A 19,879-nucleotide genomic window follows, 5' to 3' on the forward strand; every position below is an offset into this window, starting at 1 on the left:
GTAGGTATTCAATAATATTCAAATCCATTCATGTTATTCCTTAGCTGCCTTTTTGGCAGAAAGCCAGCTTGGTCATCATGAATAACCTGCAAAACGTTTTTAAGTCTTTCTGCCAAAATTGCAGCAAATAGTTTATAATCCTTATTTAATAATGAGTTTGGTCTGTAATTCTTTATCATCGTGGCATCCTGACCCTCCTTCGGAAGTAAAACAATATTAGCTTCTGAACATGTTGGGGGTATTTCTCTCCCCCCCCCCCCCGTAATGTAACATTCATTACATCCTTTAATGGCTGAAGAAGGGAAATTTAATTAGCATTTCACACCCAAAGAGTCCCGGTAAACCTGAGTTTTGGCAAAGAAACCCTGGCTAAGAAATCCAACTGATTGAAGTATCCAGTAACCTGCCTCATCACATGGCGTGTCGCGACATATCGTGACTTTTTTTGCATTGCCAGAGCTGGGGAGGGCATGATCTCCATATGATGCAACCGCCCTGTGGGCCGGCAGTTTGACACCCCTGCCCTAGATAATAGGCTCAATATCCGGATGGATCTTGACAGACTTGAACACTGGGCCCTTTGTAACAAAATGAAATTCAGTGTAGAGAAAAGTAAAGTCTTACACTTAGGCAAGAGAAACCAAAATTACACATACAGACTGGGTGAAACTAGGCTTAATAGCAGTAACTGTGAGAGGGATCTTGGAGTCTTAGTGGACAATCAAATATGAGCCAACAGCCAAAAAAGCCAATGCAATCCTAAATTGCATTAACAGATTCAATCAAGGTCAAATGAGGTACTAATACCACTCTATAAAGCCTTAGTAAGACCACACTAGAATACTGCAACCAATTTTAGTCTCCACACTATAAAAAAGTGTGGACACTCTAGAACAGGGGTAGGCAACTCCTGCTGACTCAGGAATTCTGGGAGTTGAAGTCCATAAGTCATGAAAGAGCTGAGGTTGCCTACCCCTGCTCTAGAAAAAGTGCAGACAAGAGCAACAAAGATGATTAGGGGCTGAAGGTTAAAACATATGAAGAATGGTTACAGGAACTGGGCATGGCTAGTCTAGTGAACAGAAGGACCGGGGAGACACAATAGCAGTGTTCCAATATTTGAGGGGCTGCCACAGAGAGGAGGATGATCAACCTATTTTCCAAAGTACCTGAAGGCCAGATAAGGAATAACAGATGGAAACTGATCAAGGATAGATTCAACCTAGAAATAAGGAGAACTTTTCTGACAGTGAGAACAATCAACTAATGGAACAGTTTGCTTTCAGATGTTATGGAAGTTTCATCACTGGAAGCTTTCAAGAAGAGACTGGACTGCCATCTGTCAGTCTCCTGCTTGGGCAGCCGGGGGGGGGGGGGTTGGACTAGAAAACTACAGGTTTTCTTCCAACTCTTGTTATTCTGATTCTGATTATATTACATAATGTCAAGAATGGATCCTGGGAAATAATGGGCATTGGAAAAAAAGTCAGAGTTGAATCAAAGAAGAGAAAGTACACATCCAGTATGGAAAAGTATTAACAAAGAGATTAATCTCACAAATTGAATAGAGATTAGCAAAAATTTTAAAAAAACCTAGGAAGTGCAATATTGCTTTATATAAGCACTGTATAGCTTATGTCCAGCAAGAATATGCATAGAAGATTCCCTTTTGTTTAGCAGGTCATTAAGAAATGTATGAATGTGAGAAAGATTTACTATAGATTTGAGGATTTAGAGAACACATGCAATAAAATAAATAGGTTTGAATTATAGAATTATATTTGCACAAATATGGTATGATGGCTGGTTGTTGAATATAGTGCGAGCTTATACTATTGTTATACAGTATATAATAAAGCATGTATGAGACCAATAAATAAAGTACTTAAAATGATTCAGTGTTAAATAGGAAATAAGACAGGCTGGGATTCTGAAAAAGAAAACTGGAAAATTTTAAAAATAAATACAATGTGTGAATTGGTGATGGTGATGTAGAAGAAAAAAACAATGCAAGTTTGAGCTGATAATTATGTATGTATGTAAAACTATCCACATGGGTGGGAGCACGAGAACCACTTCCCTTCCCAAATCAAGTTAAATAAATAAATAACTCAGAAACATACCAGCAAATACTCTTTTTATTACATTTGTTCAATTTGCCATACTATAATTTTAAGACTGTTTGCATGAACATAAAGATCAGTATGAAAGTAATGGTTTGAGAGTAAGTCAACTTCAATTTTGAAAATAAAAGTAGTATTTTTCACATACTTCAGTTTTTACACAATTACTTCCTCAACAAAAAAACAAATCAAACAAAATTATTTTCAAGTTTTTCCCCATTGCACTTGTTACCACCAGAATTACATGAAAGACTTTACAATACAAAATTACAAAGAGGGGCAGAATCTACTAGTACAAAACAGACGACTATGTAAATCTTAAAGTGAAATGTACTAGGTACTCAATGAAGAATTTCAACCTGTGGCTTCTGGTCAGCTTTCCAACATTCATTTATATGGATTTTTCTTTTCTTTTCTTTTCCTGAAAGCGTCCATTGTTTAAGAGGAGAATATTAGTGGTATCCTGGAAACAAGGCAAGGGCAGACTTATTTTGCAGTTCAAGTATTATCATAAAAGGGAGCCAAGATCTGTGCACTGTGCTTTAAGTAGCAGCAGAAGAGGCAAGTAGAAATACAGTGTTTTAGCTTATATGCATGTCCAAACAGTAAAACATTTCAAAATAAATTCCCCCAAGTCTAATTATTTGAGATCCAATTAGTGTTAAGATAAAAATCAGTGTTACCTGTAAGTTAAATTGATCTAGCTGTTTTAAAAATACAAAAACAATTTAAGATGTTCATAAAACAAACATTATTTTGAGAGGATGTGACAAGCAAGACAGCTGCTGCCCTTGATCTAGAGGCTTGAGAGATGATAATATATTTCTATCAGTATTTAGTGGCTGATTTAGCCCATACCACTTGCCCATAAATCTTCCTGCCTTAATTTCTACAACAGAGATAGGCAAATCCCATCATCCAGCATAGGTAGCCATGCTAGCTGGGCTGATGAGAACTGTTTGATAATATCTGCAAGGACACTTGGGCCCATCGCTATTCTAGAAGTTTAAAAAAAAATGATTCTGAACATCCATGTCATATATTTTGGTTTAATTCAACAGAGGAGCAACACCCAAACACAGTCCTAGCAAGAACAGTAAGTATCTTATTTGCAGAAGAATAAAACTAAGGTTCTCTTTGATTCATATGACTAGGAATAGGACACATTTCTACCTGTTTTTGTCTTCATTTTCATTATTTGGCTAATCAGCATCCTTTCTACAGAGATGCCTTTCCTAAGAGACAGTCAACAAAGAGGTATTTGAGAGTGTAATGTAATAGCCAGTTGTTCAAAGTAAAGCACCTTTGCTTTGAGATCCAGGCAGCTAAATTCAGGACTTTCAAAGGCTGGCTGCAGTAGTGTACTGTGCAAATTTTGCAGTTTGTTCTATACTTCAGTTGCATCCCTCTTGTTTGTATTGTTAGATGAATCATAAGAACATGAACATTATCACTATAGCTTAAACTAGTTTCAGCAGAAAACATCAAACTGCTTTTCACAGTGCACCGATTTATTTCATAAAACATGTTCATGATGACCCAAATGGTAACAGTTTTCCAGAATGGGGAGGCAGCCTTTGTATTGGTTAAAGCCTCCCCAATCCTCCTCTTTCTGAGGTGGCACCCACATTTACCGCACTTTGTTTGAGGTTCCCTTGTGGAAGGAGCCCTACTTCTACAGTTAGTTGTAAACACTTTCCTCAAAAGAGATTAAGTGGCATCTTTTCCAAAAGGATTCTCACACATGAGAAAACATTGAAAATTACAAAATGAGGGAGGGTTAAACTTGCAAATCAAGAAAATAACCCTCTTAGCCCTTCACTGATTACTCAGGATCAAAGTTTTTTCTCTCTTAGTTTATTCTTCAGGTACTCGTTTACCAGTATAGATTGTCCATCACCATTGGTTAAATACTTTTCCTTTCCAAATTTATGTTCTTGCTTTTGCCTTCTTATCTCTTTATACCGTAAGGTGATGTCACTGAAACAAACAAAAAACAAGTTAAGAATTAGGATGTGTGTATGTGAAGGTTCATTCTTCGAGCTTGTGGGTTGGTTTCCAAAAGTTTCATTACTAGGCTAGGTAACATCGTCAGCAGAGCTTAAGGCGTGTCAGTGTCTGTGTTCTTCTGTTTATAAGGGCTTCAGGGGTGGGTGTGTCAAGTGAGAGTCTTGTGATGGGTCAGGTGTGTCATCAGTGAGAGGTTTGTGATGGGTCTTGTGATGGGGAGATTACATCAGGTCAGGGTCGATGGGAGGTGAACCGCTGGGGGGGAGGGAGGCTTGCGTGGGCTGGTTGGGGGTCGGTGCTGTCTCTGGTTGGCTATGCAATTGATTTGGATTCTGAGGGGTTCGTAGGTTGGTTGTAGATCAATGTGTCTGTTGATGGAATCGCTTGTGGAGTACCCACCACTATTGCAAGTTAAGAATTGTTTCTTTTTCTTAAAAAAAAAGGAAAAGCAATAAACCTCTGTAGCTCCTTTCATTTCTCTCAAACAATTGTAAGCTAAGTTTTGAGAATATCAAGCCCCTCTTAATTCTATTTAAAAAGCACTATAAGTTTTAAACAGCCTTCCAAATAAATAAACTGGAAGATGAGCCACTCTCAACACACACACCCCTGCAAATTCTTCGGAGATTTCTTAAAACAAAGTCTGGGCAACACTTCAGATCTAATGTAATCTAATCAGGGCATGTGGGAGGATGAATGTAGCATCCCTCAGCAATACCTTTAAGCAGCTGTATCTTTTCCTGGAAACTAGTGCTGCTACATGATCCCAATAAAAGGGTTATGATCCCCAAAATATGTTTACGTGGCACCTTGAAGCTGAAACCAAAGCAAGTTATCCTGCAGCCCTTCTTTCTCAGAGATGGGGAGCATAGCCAGATGGGATTCATTCTGCCAAACATGGAATTTCTTTCTGTCCATTTCTCTATTTCTGTCCCATTTCTCTATTTCGATAAGAAAGAGCAAAAAATCTTCCAGATAAGAAATTTCATTGTGGTGGTTAGTTCTGTATACTAACTCTTTCTCTCTTACTGATGTGCAGAATATAAATTTAATAAATAAATAAATAACATTTTATGGGAATTGACAAGAGTGCTTCTTTTAGAATTATAGGGCAACTAGTGTTATAATTAAGGCTTTATTAAAGGCCCTTAATTGAAGGGTTACCTGACAATCAACAAGAAAGTGAATTTCTATCAGCAAGACTTCCAAGTTTGGCATCTTGAAAATACCATAGTATTTTAAAATTCCCATACAAACAATCTAAAGATTACAGGCCTAGCTAGGTGGTCAAGAATCAAATTTTGCTTACTGAATGAAAAAGCGCCACACTGTCCAGGAAAGCACAAGCATGATTCCAAGGATCCAACACTGAGTAATGTAGAAAGGGAGTGACAGTGTCAAAGTGTATGGATCATATTTTACCACTATAAGGAACTCTGTAGCTGTGATAGCAGCAACCAACCAAGCTTGCTGACCCAACTTCTTATGGAATTTCCTGCAATAAAACAAAAGTAGTAGCATATATGTACATATTTGTATCCAAAATATTATTCACAAGGAAAATCCAGAATATGCATTATCTTGAAAATTTGCTGATTAAATTGAATTACTCCAGTTAATCTCAATTTCATTCAGTAATATTATCAAAATGTTATCTTGAGATGCTTCTCTATACCGTACCCAGGAAGCATAGCTTCAGAAGCAACTGCTTTTCAGACAGACTCTAGTGTGCTCCATAATCAAAGGCTGAAATAAAAGGTTTGATGAAGTGGACACCAGACCACAAAATGTTATCCCATAAATAACAGTAAACGTCTATCATACAAATATTGATCAGAATGGTAACCCAAATTTCTATGTTGATAAAACTACAGTTCATATACTTGCGGTATATTAACCAACCTTGTTCTAGTGGTTTAGTTACAGTGGACATGGTTGAGTTCTGGGGCATGAGGGACAATGCTAGGAAGATTGAGCAGGGTATGTGCATATTTCATAACAGGGTTGTTCGTGACGGAAGGAGGCAGAGACGGGAGACACTTCAAATATCTGTCAGATGGGTAGACAGTGTGCTGTTGCAGCAGCATAAAGATTGGGAGGCTGGGAAGATGCTCAGAAGTTTGAATGAGAAAGGTATGATTAATGGGAGAAATGGTTTCTGGCCCATTCTGTACTTCCATGCTGATAACAGTTAGGAAAAAAAATTCCTTCCCTAAAGTTAGAAGAGGGAGTGATGCTCCATGGAGCGCTGTTTCTAAATGCCTGTGGCCAGTGTCTTGGAAAAGGAAGGAAGGAAGGAGGAAAGGAAGGAAGGAAGGAAGGAAGGAAGGAAGGAAGGAAGGAAGGAAGGAAGGAAGAAAGAAAGAAAGAAAGAAAGAAAGAAAAAGAAGAAAGAAAGAAAGAAAGAAAGAAAGAAAGAAAGAAAGAAAGAAAGAAAGAAAGAAAGAAAGAGAAAAGAGAGTGAGAAAGAACATAGAAGTGAGTGGGGATTTAACAACAAACAGGTTCCACAGACACTTCCTCTTGAACAAACTGTTACTTAGTATTTATCATTAATTGATTCTAGGAGGTGCATTGAGTACCAAACAAACGATGAATATTGGGACAAAATTTTCATGTCAAAATGCATTGAGTATTCCACAGCTGTTTAGTACAAAGGTACCGCTGTATTTACCATGCTACAATATTATATTAATAATTTAGCTTTTTAATAAAGAAGAGAAAGTATAGCAATTTTGCATGGTTAATTATAAATAATTTTGGCAGATCATTTTGCTATACCTACAAAGCAGACTTATGATAATATGGGTGAAGGACACCTCTAACAAAACTATTAAAATCAAGTATTTTTGGTCCCTGTTTTTACATCTAGTACGTAGTAGTTTTTCCGTACTGCATCTATTTCTGCCATTTTAAACCATCACCCTGGAAAAATCTACATGAAGGAATGCTGGAAACAATAGCAACTGCTACAGCAAGGAATGTTAATCCTACAGCTCTTTAATCTATTTTGTAGTGTAAGGAATCCTGCTGAACTGGATTGTCACATTTCTCCAAATATGACCTTGCTTTTGCTTTTAACTTCCTCCTATTAAGAAGTGTAGGACTGAGGAGATTTTTATATTTGTGCAGAAATTAAAACTGTAGTGGAACTGGGAAATACCAAGTCACTTTCTCTATAATAAAAGTTAAGAAAGTTAGGAAATTGTTATATATAGGATCATTTTTTGGATGTTTTTCTTTGATTTCCATATCTTCTATTGCATGGGTTGGCAACCCGCGGCTCCCAGCCGCCCAGTGCACGCGCACCTCTTTGAACGGGCAGTGGTGCGCGCGCACCTCTCCAAATGGAGAGTGGCACCGCCCGTTTGGAGAGGTGCGCGCGCACCTCCCCGAATGGACGGAGGTGCACGTGCACCTCCCCAAACCTTTGGAGAGGTGCGCGCGTACCTCCGCGCGAACGGGCAGAGATGCCGCTCTTTGAGGAAGCTGTAGCGGCCCGTCTCCGAAGCTGCCGCTTTCGGCAGCTTTGCAGACGGGCCGCTACAGCTTCCTCAAAGAGCAGTGCCCCTGCCCATTCTGAGAGGTGCGCGCGCACCTCTCCGAACGACCGGAGGTGCGCGCGCACCTCCCCAAACCTTTGGAGAGGTGCGCGCGTACCTCCGCGTGAACGGGCAGAGATGCCGCTCTTTGAGGAAGCTGTAGCGGCCCGTCTCCGAACGGGCCGCTACAGCTTCCTCAAAGAGCAGCACCCCTGCCCATTCTGAGAGGTGCGCGCGCACCTCTCCGAACGACCTCTCAGAATGGGCAGGGGCGCTGCTCTTTGAGGAAGCTGCCGCGGCCCGTCTGCAAAGCTGCTGAAAGCGGCAGCTTTGCAGACGGGCCGTCGCCGTCGGGCAACCGGGAACCGGTTCCATCTCACTTTTTTAAAAAAATGGCAACCACGTGCGTCCGCGCAAAAAAACGTTTTGCGCATGCGCAAAACTTTTTTGTGCATGCGCGTGCATGGACACACGCACGCGGCTCCCACTTTTTTAAATTTGTGATGGAACCGGTTCCCAGTGGCTCTTTTCCTTTTTTAGGTTGCCGACCCCTGTTCTATTGGCAAAGAATGGCAATACAGTGAATTGGTAATGAGACGTTTGTGACTGATGAAGTTTCCTTTTTCCAATGTTATGCCATGTGGTTGAACAGAGGGCAAAAGAATAAAAGACAGACTCTTTTTCAACTCAAACACAAAGAACGAAACATGAACCAGAATACTGAGGAGAAGCTCTCTAGTAAGAAGTGAGATCTTTTCCTACTTTGAAGCAGGAAGTATATTCCATATCAGCAGGTCCAAAATGAGGGGTTAGGGAATGGTCTGAATGCCATTGTTCAATATCCTGAAATCCAAATAAAGTAATCATCTTTAGCCATTCTTCCCTGCTCTAGGAATCAAAGACCAACAAGTGATCTTCATAAAGTATTGGAATCCTAGATAACTAAATACAGACATTTCTCTAATGGTCAGAGATAAAACAGTATGCTGGAAAGTTATGGGGTCAATCAGTTTGTTCCATTATCACTAAACTTAAAACAAAAATACAATAAAACAAAAATCAATTGGATGGATCTGTGTTCTAGTATTTGATAAACAGAAATAAACAAACAGAAATAACAAATAATAAGCAGGCATGTGTTTACTTCATGCATTGCTCAGCAAGGCCATACTGCTACAAAATATGAATACTATAATGTCTCATCATCATCATCATCATCATCATATCATCATCATCATCATCATAGTAGAGTTGGAAGGGACCTTGGAGGTCATCTAGTCTAATCCTCTGCTCAGGCAGGAAACCCTATACCATTTTGGACAAATGGCTGTCCAGTCTCTTCTTAAAAACTTCCAGTGTTGGAGCATACACAGCTTCTAGAGGCAGGTTGTTCCACTAGTTAATTGTTCTGTCAGGAAGTTTCTCCTTAGTTCTAGGTTGCTTCTCTCCTTGATTAGTTTCCATCTGTTGCTTCTTGTCCTGCCTTCAGGTGCTTTGGAGAATAGCTTGACTCCCTCTTCTTTGTGGCAGCCCCTGAGATATTGGAACACTGCTATCATGTCCCCCCTTGTCCTTCTCTTCATTAAACTAGACATACCCAATTCCAGCAACCATTCCCTATATGTCTTAGCCTCCAGTCCCCTAATCATCTTTGTTGCTCTTCTCTGTACTCTTTCTAGAGTCTCAACATCTTTTTTACATTGCGGTGACCAAAACTGGATGCAGTATTCCAAGTGTGGCCTTACCAAGGCATTGCATAGTGTCAGAAAACCAAGATTACAAAAATCTTTAGGCTAAATCCAGATTTAACAACATCCTCAGGCTATGACATTGCTTTTAAAACACTATCCGAAATTTTCCTCTGCAAAAACTATTTGCATTCCAATTAGTCCAAATCATAAACTTCATTTCAGCTGTTGTGCACTATATACATTTGAAAATGGCATGCTGCAAAGTAATGTTATAATAAAGCAGAATTGTTAATTTGTCAAGCATTATATATCTGATGCCTGGAAAAAAGGTAGTGTTCTTTTCCTTGAAATAACAGATGCATTCATTCATTATTTTGGTGAATAATGTTTCTCAGCAATTTGCAGGAAACATCCCCAGTTCTAAAAAATAAAGCAACTGAGTTTAAATAAGAAACATAACTTACGGATCATCCATGAAATCGTAGATCTCTCTCATAGCTACTCCTCCCACATTCACATAAAAGACAAGTCGTAGCAGGACCAAGTAGTGTTCTGGAGGCATCCACAGGACAAATTTCAAGTAAAATGTGTTCAGCTCTGCCAATAAAAACTGACACGTACCATTCAATCACTTAGGAGATTTCCTGTTATTCAAACCTAAAATATGTCACAATTCTTCAAAGTGTACAAATTTGAATGTATGAAATGTCTTGCCAAAGAAATACTATCAAGGTTAACAAAGTAGGGTTTTCATAAAACAATTTTAAGAAATAAAACTGTATTTTTAATCATTATCCCCTATATCTTCTTGGATGCTGCTGTTTCCCTATTCTCATCTATTATAGAATGGAAATTTGATAAAATGACCAGGTACTACAATGCCCAAATGAGAATGTGGTTGTCCATGCAGCAATTGCTGATGTTCTGTATTCAAAATTATGGAAGTGAATTGTTAGAAGGAACATAATTATTCAATACAAGGTTACAAACTCAATGCCTCACAGTGATTCTAACCTGCCATTCATACTATTTTAAGATAGTCGCTTCTTTCATACAGATTCAAAAGATCAAACTTTAAAACAAATCAGATCATCATTCAAGACTAATTTTGACAAATGCAGAAAAAAAAGTTCTTTACTTCCTTTTTCCCCCCAGATAAAAGTTTGCATTTGATTACACAGAGAATAATACCAAGCACAATCTTGTCCCTAACTACAGAGTCAGAATTACCGTTTCTTCCCTACCAGTTTTCCAATCTACATTCTACCAATTATGTGCACATGTGAATGAACTGCTTTTGATGGAGAGGGTTTCTACTTCCCGTGGTCTGTATTATCAGGGAATCATTTACTTACAGTATAATAAATACTGAAATAAAATGTGTTTCTTGCATGTGAACACTCATCCCTTAACCCAGGAGTAGGCAACCTTGGCTGCTTTATGACTCGTGGACTTCAACTCCCAGAATTCCTGAGTCAGCATAGCTGGCTCAGGAATTCTGGGAATTGAAGTCCACGAGTCATAAAACAGCCAAGGTTGCCTACCCCTGCCTTAACCTATACAATTTATATATTGTTTAGTATTTGTATAGTCTTCTAAATTAAATGGGACCATCATGACCTCTTCCTTCCTTCCTTTTCTTTATTTAGCTCTTAGCATGAAAGCAGGAATTCTGCAAGATAAATAGTATTTTTATTATGTCAAACTTAGGGAGTCTGTGGGGAAAAAAGCAAGAAATCTGTTTACAGTACTCTGAAAATAAAAACCATTTGAAATACTTATATTAGTTCATTGAAAGAAATTACCCTTACAATAAAAATAATGCCACACACTGCTAGCCATCTGCGAAGGCTGGATGCTGGCTTCCACTCAAATTTAACCCAACTGTATGGTGTGAATTGAAAGGCAATTCTCTTCATTTTACCTCTGGAGGGGAAATTAAAAATATCTCATGTTATTTTTTAAAAAAACTTTCTATTAAATAAAGTGTGATGAACAAAAGCACTGAAAATGTTAAAACAGCATAAATAACAACCCAGAAGTCATGCAGAAACTAAAATATAAAAACAAACAAAAAGGATTTGGGAGAATGTAGAAGTATTTTTGTAATTTAAGAAATAATACTTTACAGAACTACAGTATGTTCAAATTTCTACCCAAAAGACATTTGTATAAGTGGTAATAATCCATAATTAGTCTATTTATTTATATATTTCATTTCATAATATTTATAAAACTGTTATAATTATTAATTTATCCTAGATTAAAACCTATCTGTGTCCAAATAAACTGGATACCTCACTTCAAATTAAGCAATTTAGGATTCATTAGCATAAAAAGTGATAAAAGTTATAATATTTGCATTTTTCTGCCTTAGAAATAAAATTTTATAACTGAACATACTTATATGTGGGAATATTCCAAAGTCCTTGCCATTTATATGTTTTCAAAGAAAGCCACCCCAAAGTCTTCATTCCGCAGTAAATGCCAAGTCCATTGCAGAAGATTACATCCATAATCCACTACAAATAATAATAATAATTTAATGATCCATCACAATCTGTGACTAATAGCAATAATGGTGCTGCAGTTTCTATACATATTATGCATACATTACACACATACACACACACACAAACATCCCTTATAAAATACTAAATAGCACTTCAAAATATCGATTACGGTATATATAATGAATATTTTGGCAAAACAGATGGCTTCTTAGCCTATAAAATGATTTAATCTATAGAATTAGCATGTTATTTTCTCAACAGAAAATTATAAAAAGAACTTCATCCTACTCATTTTTCAGTTTTCCATCCATTAGTTTATTTTCTATATTAACCAGCTTAGATATATATATCCTCAATTTTTAGTTATGAAATTTGGGTTGGTCTAACACTTTTTGTCAAGACATATAACTTGTTTTCTCCTAGACTTGCCTTTTTCACTTCATCTTTGATTCCTTCTTTGCTGGTTTTTTTGTTCAGTTCAGAATGCATCATTTAACAAAAATTAAACTTTTATTTATAAATTTCATTATTATTGTTTTATTAACATATGTATAATGACTAGCACAAGGTCTCCAGCTGGTTTTGTGTCTAAGGTAAGATTAGAACTCACAGATGCCTTAACTATTATAGTAGTCCTTGACTTATGATCATTTGTTTAATGATAGTTTGAAGTTATGATAGTGCTGAAAAAAGGGGGCTTATCACTGGTCCTTGAAGTTACGACCATTGCATCACCTCTGTGGTTATATTGTTGTGATTTGCAACAAGCAAAATCAATGGGGGAAGCTGGATTCACTTAACAATTGCATTATTTATTTAATACCAGATAATTTTCTTAACAAGCATGATGGCTAACTTAATCACCACCACCAAAAAAAAAAGTAATGGTTGTCAAATCAGGTCTGGTCATGTGATGACAGAAGTGTGACTGAAATTCTGGTTCCAATTGTGATCATAAGTTGAGGACTACCCAAACTGGCTCTCAGGCTCACGTGTATCTTACATAAAATTAGAAATAAAAGAAATTGCAGATCATTTTCATGAATCTGAGGATATCAGAGTTCAATGCTAGATGGTCCCTAGAAAGAAGACTAACAAATTACTCTTGCCAAAGTTATTCATATTTAATTGGTAACTCAACCCTATGAAATGACTTTTTGAAAAATGAATTTGCATCACTATATGCCAAATAATTAAAGAGAGTAATTAATACTTACATGATCCCACCAGCATTCACTGAAATTTGGAAGCTGATGTTCTAGACTGTACTCCAGAAACTCAAACATTACACTGATAATCATGCACATCCACCAATCCCGAATCATTAGTGTCTAAGCAAATTATGAAAGAAGAAAGTTATTCTGCAGGTTAAGTCCAAATTTGCATTACCCAATATTGAAGAAAAAATAAGAAAAAATTCTCACTGACATTTAACTTGTGAATAGTAGTAAATTGTTTTCAAGCATTATATATCTGCACTAATTTATATTTAAAATAAAAATCAATATTCATTCTCATGTGCAATGCAACATATCATTTAATAAACTTCTTAAGCAACTTTTGCCAATGTTTCTTCAAATCCTGCTTTCCCCAATTATTTGTATTTTTATATACATGGTTCTGGTGGCAAAGGATAATAGTATTCTGATTCATGTATTAAGTGAAGAAGTATAAATTTAAAAAGCTGGTGTTAAAATGTGAATCAAATTATTTTTTCTCCAGCTTTGCTTATAATATATTGTATACTGCTCAAAAAAATAAAGGGAACAGAAAATAAGACATCCTACTATTAAATACAGTACATTGTGTTGTTTAAGTGTTCCCTTTATTTTTTGAGCAGTATAGATAGAACACCAAGTTTCAGTAGTCCTTTGAAGATGAGAACAAAGGCTCTCAAAAATATCTGTAGCACAGAATATTGAGTTTACTTTCAAGCAGGAACTTAAAATTACTCAACTGAACTATACATAGAGGTAGTCCTTGAATTATTAGCACAATGGAACCCAAAATTTATGTTGCTAAGCAAGATAGTCGTTAAGTGAGTTTTGGCCCATTTTACAACCCTTATTGCCATAGTTTTTAAGTGAATCATGGCAGTGGTTAAGTGAATCATTTGGTCATTAAGCAGAGTTGGCTTCTCCCATTAACGTTGCTTGTGGGAAGCTGGCTGCGAAGGTCACAATTGGTGATCATATGACCCCAAGACCGACATAAATATATGACAGCTGCCAAGAGCCCAAATTCTGATCTCGTGACCATGAGGATGCTGCAACAGTGGCAAGTGTGAAAACCAGTCATAAGTCACTTTTTCAGTGCCACTGTAACTTCAAAGAGTCATTAAATGAATGGTAGTAAGTCGAGGACTACCTATATAACTGAACTGGTTTGTCTGTCAGCAAAAGCAACTAGAGTAGCCTTCATAGATGTATTACAAAGTTATAGTCAGTAATGACTAGAAGTTCTAAGACTAAAATAAATTTGAGTAATTATCAAGACAAAAGATATGAAAACACAATCGACAACTTCTTAGCAATAATTACAAAGCAGGACTGCTTCATTTCTCTGTTCAATATAATATACTTTGTATATTAAGAGGAAAATAATGATGCATTTATCTGACCATTAGTTTAATCTTAACATAGCTAATAAATAGCTTAATACCTTAACTGATTAAGATTTAAAGCTATAAAACAGTAAAACAGAAATTTACTGTCAGAAACTTATTTTAGAAAGAATTTCGATGACCAGTGATAATCATAGAGAATAAGCAACACTTGAAGTACTGACAACCAATGAGAGATCAGAACTATAGGAAGTAATTAAGCAAAGAAAGGGCCAATTCTCACCTTTAAGTACCAACCAAGGAAATGAGCAGGAACAAATCCATCTAGTTTATCCTGTAATTCAAGTAGATTATACTGATTAGAGTTACTTTCTATGTAATAAAATGAATCAATATAAATGATGACAATGACTACTGAAACATATATTTCCATATGCAACATGAAACACCTTCACAATGTTTTAAAATATGTTAAATGATTAAAAAATAAATTTTACATCCCACATGTAATGTATAATATATTTTTTCTATCAACCAAATAACAAAAAGATTACTGTTCTTTTTTCAATTTTCATCTGGAAGATGAAAAATGGGTTCTTATCTTAGATAAAACAACATCTGACCATATAATGTTCCTGATATGTTAAATTCTGCTGTTGTGTATACCTCATCGCAGAAAAACCTCAGACAAACATGTTTATCTTAACTTTCAACCTTTGTACCTTTGAGCCACAAGTCTAGAAATACAGTATGAGTCCTAATCTGTTCTTTAGATCTGAGGCCTCAATGTTTTGGACCAGCTTTTTATTTTATAAAAAGGAAAAGCTTTACTAAAATATTATGTAATTCACATTTTTATAGACTCAACAGCCAACACACTGTAGTCTACAAAGATGGACTTTAACAACTGCAGATAAAAGATATAGATTTCCTTTATCTTAAAAGTGTGGGAGTAATTAAATAAAGTAAACTCTTAATATACTATTATGGAGGAATGGAGAGCATGATTAAGTTACTACACAGATTAGTAGATGGTTACAGAAACATGCATACATTTTGCATTACAAAAATCCATATACAATGTAACAAGATTTATACATAAATTAATAACATTGGATAACATTTTTACTTTTGTTCTGCATTTGGTTAGTTATGAAAAAACAAAAACAACAACAAAAAACAAAGCCATATGCAAGGCAGCAATCAATATCTTAGCTTCCATGTGTAGGAAATGACATAGGTTTCAAAATTTTACTACAAGTAAAATTTAACAACCACCTTGAATAGCAACCATTCACAAATACAATGGTAATGAATGCTTTCCACTCTGAGAATTTATGATCAAAGAAGCCTTTAAAGTGAAACTGATTAAGCTCTGGTCAGTTTCATGCAGCAGCTATGAGGCCTGGAGACTTTTAATCAACTAATAAAGGTCACAGTGACCTTGTTAACTTGTAGTTAACACTTTTTAGGAAAATCCTGCACTGAGAAGCAGCTCCGGAAGAAATACCTTGTTTAGGCAATCTCTCCATCCTGCAGGAGGGGGGAAAAAAGGGGGGGGTGGTGAATCAGGCAGAGGCCATTATTTGAGAGAACTTTATCTAAATGAGACAGCAGCAATCAGTGATCATCACAGCATCTCTCTCTCAGAAAGGTGTTCACTTACCATAGCAATCAGTTCACTTAATGAGCAGGTTGTTGAACCAACTGCACTCACTAAACAAGGACTACCTGCAGTCTGTCCTCCAAGTTAAAATTTGCTTTTAAAGAAATGAAGACTGAAATTCTCAGAAAGATGCATTGGACCTCATCGATGGAATCACTGAAGACAGACTCTTAGTTATGAAACAACTGATACTGGATTAGGAAACAATTATCAGACATCCATGGTAATCATAGAAGTACAAAATCCTAGGACATAAAATATCATTAAATGAATACAATCTCTCCATTTTAGCATCTTACCCAAATATTGTGAAAGGCATCTGTTGCATTATTTGGGTCATATATAAGGCAATTTCCACCATAGTCTCTTTCAGGCAAAGGGACTCCTAAATTAGGATCAATAAATTTCATAAACTGTCTTCCATCATGTACAGTCTGCAAAATTAAATACATGTTCAAGAACATCAACATTTCTTTTAAAAAGTTATATTTGTTAAATTGGCAATACAGAAAGAATGTACATATACATATATAATGGCTACCCCAAACATAGACCATATATAATGGCTATCCAGACCCTAAAAAGAACTGAAGAAAGAATTTTAGGTATTTGGAAAAAAAACCATACAGTCATGGCGAAATTGTTGGCACCCCAGAAATTTTTCCAGAAAATCAAGTATTTCTCATAGAAAAGTATTGCAGGAACACATGTTTTGCTATACACAGGTTTATTCCCTTTGTGTGTATTGGAACACAACAAAAAAGGGAGGAAAAAAAGCAAATTGGACATAATGTCAAACAAAACTCCAAAAATGGGCTGGACAAAATTATTGGCACCCTTTCAAAATTGTGGATAAATAAGATTGTTTCAAGCATGTGATGCTCCTTTAAACTCACCTGGGGCAAGTAAAAAGTGTGGGCAATATAAAAATCACACCTGAAAGCAGATAAAAAGGAGAGAAGTTCACTTAGTCTTTGCATTGTGTGTCTGTGTGTGCCACACGAAGCATGGACAACAGAAAGAGGGGAAGAGAACTGTCTGAGGATTTTGAGAACCAAAATTGTGGACAAATATCAACAATCTCAAGGTTACAAGTCCATCTCCAGAGATCTAGATTTGCCTTTGTCCACAGTGCGCAACATTATCAAGAAGTTTGCAACCCATGGCACTGTAGCGAATCTCCCTGGTCGTGGACAGAAGAGAAAAATTGACGAAAGGTTGCAATGCAGGATAGTCCGGATGGTGGATAAGCAGCCCCAAACAAGTTCCAAAGGAATGCAAGCTGTCCTGCAGGCTAAGGGAGCATCAGTGTCAGCGCAAACTATCCGTCGACATTTAAATGAAATGAAACGCTATGGCAGGAGACCCAGGAGGACCCCACTGCTGACACAGAGACATAAAAAAGCAAGATTACAGTTTGCCAAAGTGTACTTGAGTAAGCCAAAATCCTTCTGGGAAAACGTCTTGTGGACAGATGAGTCCAAGATAGAGCTTTTTGGTAAAGCACATCATTCTACTGTTTACCGAAAACGAAATGAGGCCTACAAAGAAATGAACACAGTACCTACAGTGAAATGTGGTGGAGGTTCAATGATGTTTTCGGGTTGTTTTGCTGCCTCTGGCACTGGGTGCCTTGAATGTGTGCAAGGCATCATGAAATCTGAGGATTACCAAAGGATTTTGGGTCGCACTGTAGAGCCCAGTGTCAGAAAGCTGGGTTTGCGTCCGAGATCTTGGGTCTTCCAGCAGGACAATGACCCCAAACATACGTCAAAAAGCACCCAGAAATGGATGGCAAGAAAGCGCTGGAGAGTTCTGAAGTGGCCAGCAATGAGTCCAGATCTGAATCCCATTGAACACCTGTGGAGAGATCTTAAAATTGCTGTTGGGAAAAGGTGCCCTTCCAATAAGAGAGACCTGGAGCAGTTTGCAAAGGAAGAGTGGTCCAAAATTCCAGGTGAGAGGTGTAAGAAGCTTATTGATGGTTATAGGAAGCGACTGATTTCAGTTATTTTTTCCAAAGGGTGTGCAACCAAATATTAAGTTAAGGGTGCCAATAATTTTGTCTGGCCCATTTTTGGAGTTTTGTTTGACATTATGTCCAATTTGCTTTTTTTCCTCCCTTTTTTTGTTGTGTTCCAATACACACAAAGGGAATACTCCTGGGAGGAGTATCTGAGTTAGCTCGGGAGTTCATGGCTTCCATGACGGCCATGGACCTGACGCAAGTAATTCATGGACCGACTCATGTGGGAGGTCACACCCTGGATTTGGTTTTCCTATAGACGGTGATTAGATGATCTTGGTGGGGGCTCTCCAATTGTTAAGCCCCTGTCATGGACCGATCATCATCTCCTGCGGCTGGTCTTCCGTTTTGCCACTCCCCACCGTGGGGGTGCTGAGCCAACTAGATGGTTCCGCCCCAGACACCTAATGGACCCTGAGAGGTTCCAGGCAGCGCTGGGGTCCCCACCTGCCTCCTCTGCTCACAGCTCGGCAGATGCCTTAGTGGAAGCCTGGGAAAGGACGGCCACGGAGGCACTTGACCGAGTTGTACCCTTGCGACCCCTGACCTGGCGCAGATCCCAGGGGGCTCCATGGTTTTCTGCGGAGCTCCGGGAGATGAAGCGTCGGAGACGGGGCCTAGAGAGCGGTTGGAGGTCCAGCCGATCTGAATCCGACCGATTGCGACTAAGAACCCATATTAGGTCTTATCTCGCAGCGATGAGGGTGGCGAGGTCTAACTACTTTGCTGCCCTCATCGTATCCGCAGATAATCGCCCGGCCGCCCTGTTTAGGGTGACCCGCTCCCTCCTTAATCAGGAGGTGAGTGAGGAACCCTTGCAGGGGCGTGCCGAGGAGTTTAGTCAACATCTGCCGGACAAAATCGCTCGGATTCGGACCGGTCTGGACTCCGACTGGGCAGAGTCGGACGATCAGGACACGGGTGGTCTTGTCAATGTTACCTGGGAGGAGTTCGATCCTGTAACTCCGGAGGAAGTGGACAGGATTATGGGGAGGCTGAGCTCCACCACATGTTTATTGGACCCGTGCCCTTCCTGGCTGGTTTATGCAACCCGGGTGGGGACACGAGGCTGGTTCCAGGTGGTTATATCTGCCTCTTTGAGTGAGGGTAGTTTCCCCGCCGCCTTGAAAGAGACGGTGGTGAGACCTCTCCTCAAGAAGCCTGCCTTGGACCCGGCTGTGTTAAATAACTTTCGTCTGGTCTCCAACCTTCGCTTTCTTGAGAAGGTTGTTGAGAGTGTGGTGGCGCATCAGCTCCCCCTGGTCCTGGATGAAGCGGATTATCTAGACCCGTACCAATCGGGCTTCAGGCCCGGGTACAGCACGGAGATGGCATTGGTCGCGCTGGTGAATGATCTCTGGAGGGCTCGGGACAGGGGATATTCCTCTGTCCTAGTCCTATTAGACCTCTCAGCGGCTTTCGATACCATCGACCATGGTATCCTGCTGCGGCGCCTCAGGGGATTGGGAGTGGGAGGCACAGTCCTTCAGTGGTTCTCCTCCTATCTCCTGGGACGCTCGCAGTCGGTGTTGGCAGGGGGGCAGAGGTCGACCGCGAGGCCTCTCGTTTGTGGAGTTCCTCAGGGGTCGGTCCTCTCGCCTCTCCTGTTCAACATCTATATGAAACCGCTGGGTGAGATCATTCGTGGCTTTGGAGTTGGGTATCATCAGTATGCTGATGATACCCAGCTTTTCATTTCAACCCCAAACCACCCCAGTGATGCCCTCGACGTGATGTCCCGTTGC

At 38.6% G+C, this 19,879-nt stretch overlaps 1 protein-coding gene across 1 annotated transcript in view; it reads right to left on the minus strand.

Moving 5' to 3' along the window:
- Window positions 1–2,120: 2,120 nt before the first annotated feature.
- Window positions 2,121–19,879, minus strand: part of PTDSS2 (phosphatidylserine synthase 2) — a 51,695-nt gene continuing 33,936 nt past the window's right edge. Inside the window, exons 5-13 of the mRNA XM_081345993.1 lie at window positions 16,408–16,542; window positions 14,726–14,776; window positions 13,097–13,210; window positions 11,770–11,888; window positions 11,178–11,292; window positions 9,831–9,976; window positions 5,443–5,628; window positions 4,004–4,103; window positions 2,121–2,586 (exon numbers count right to left, since the gene is read on the minus strand). Of these exons, the coding sequence (XP_081202119.1) occupies window positions 2,515–2,586; window positions 4,004–4,103; window positions 5,443–5,628; window positions 9,831–9,976; window positions 11,178–11,292; window positions 11,770–11,888; window positions 13,097–13,210; window positions 14,726–14,776; window positions 16,408–16,542 (1,038 nt within the window). The 3' untranslated portion in view covers window positions 2,121–2,514. The remainder of the gene's footprint in view (window positions 2,587–4,003; window positions 4,104–5,442; window positions 5,629–9,830; window positions 9,977–11,177; window positions 11,293–11,769; window positions 11,889–13,096; window positions 13,211–14,725; window positions 14,777–16,407; window positions 16,543–19,879) is intronic.

Source organism: Vipera berus (assembly GCF_964194415.1).
Source record: "Vipera berus genome assembly, chromosome: 1".
NCBI lineage: Eukaryota > Metazoa > Chordata > Lepidosauria > Squamata > Viperidae > Vipera > Vipera berus.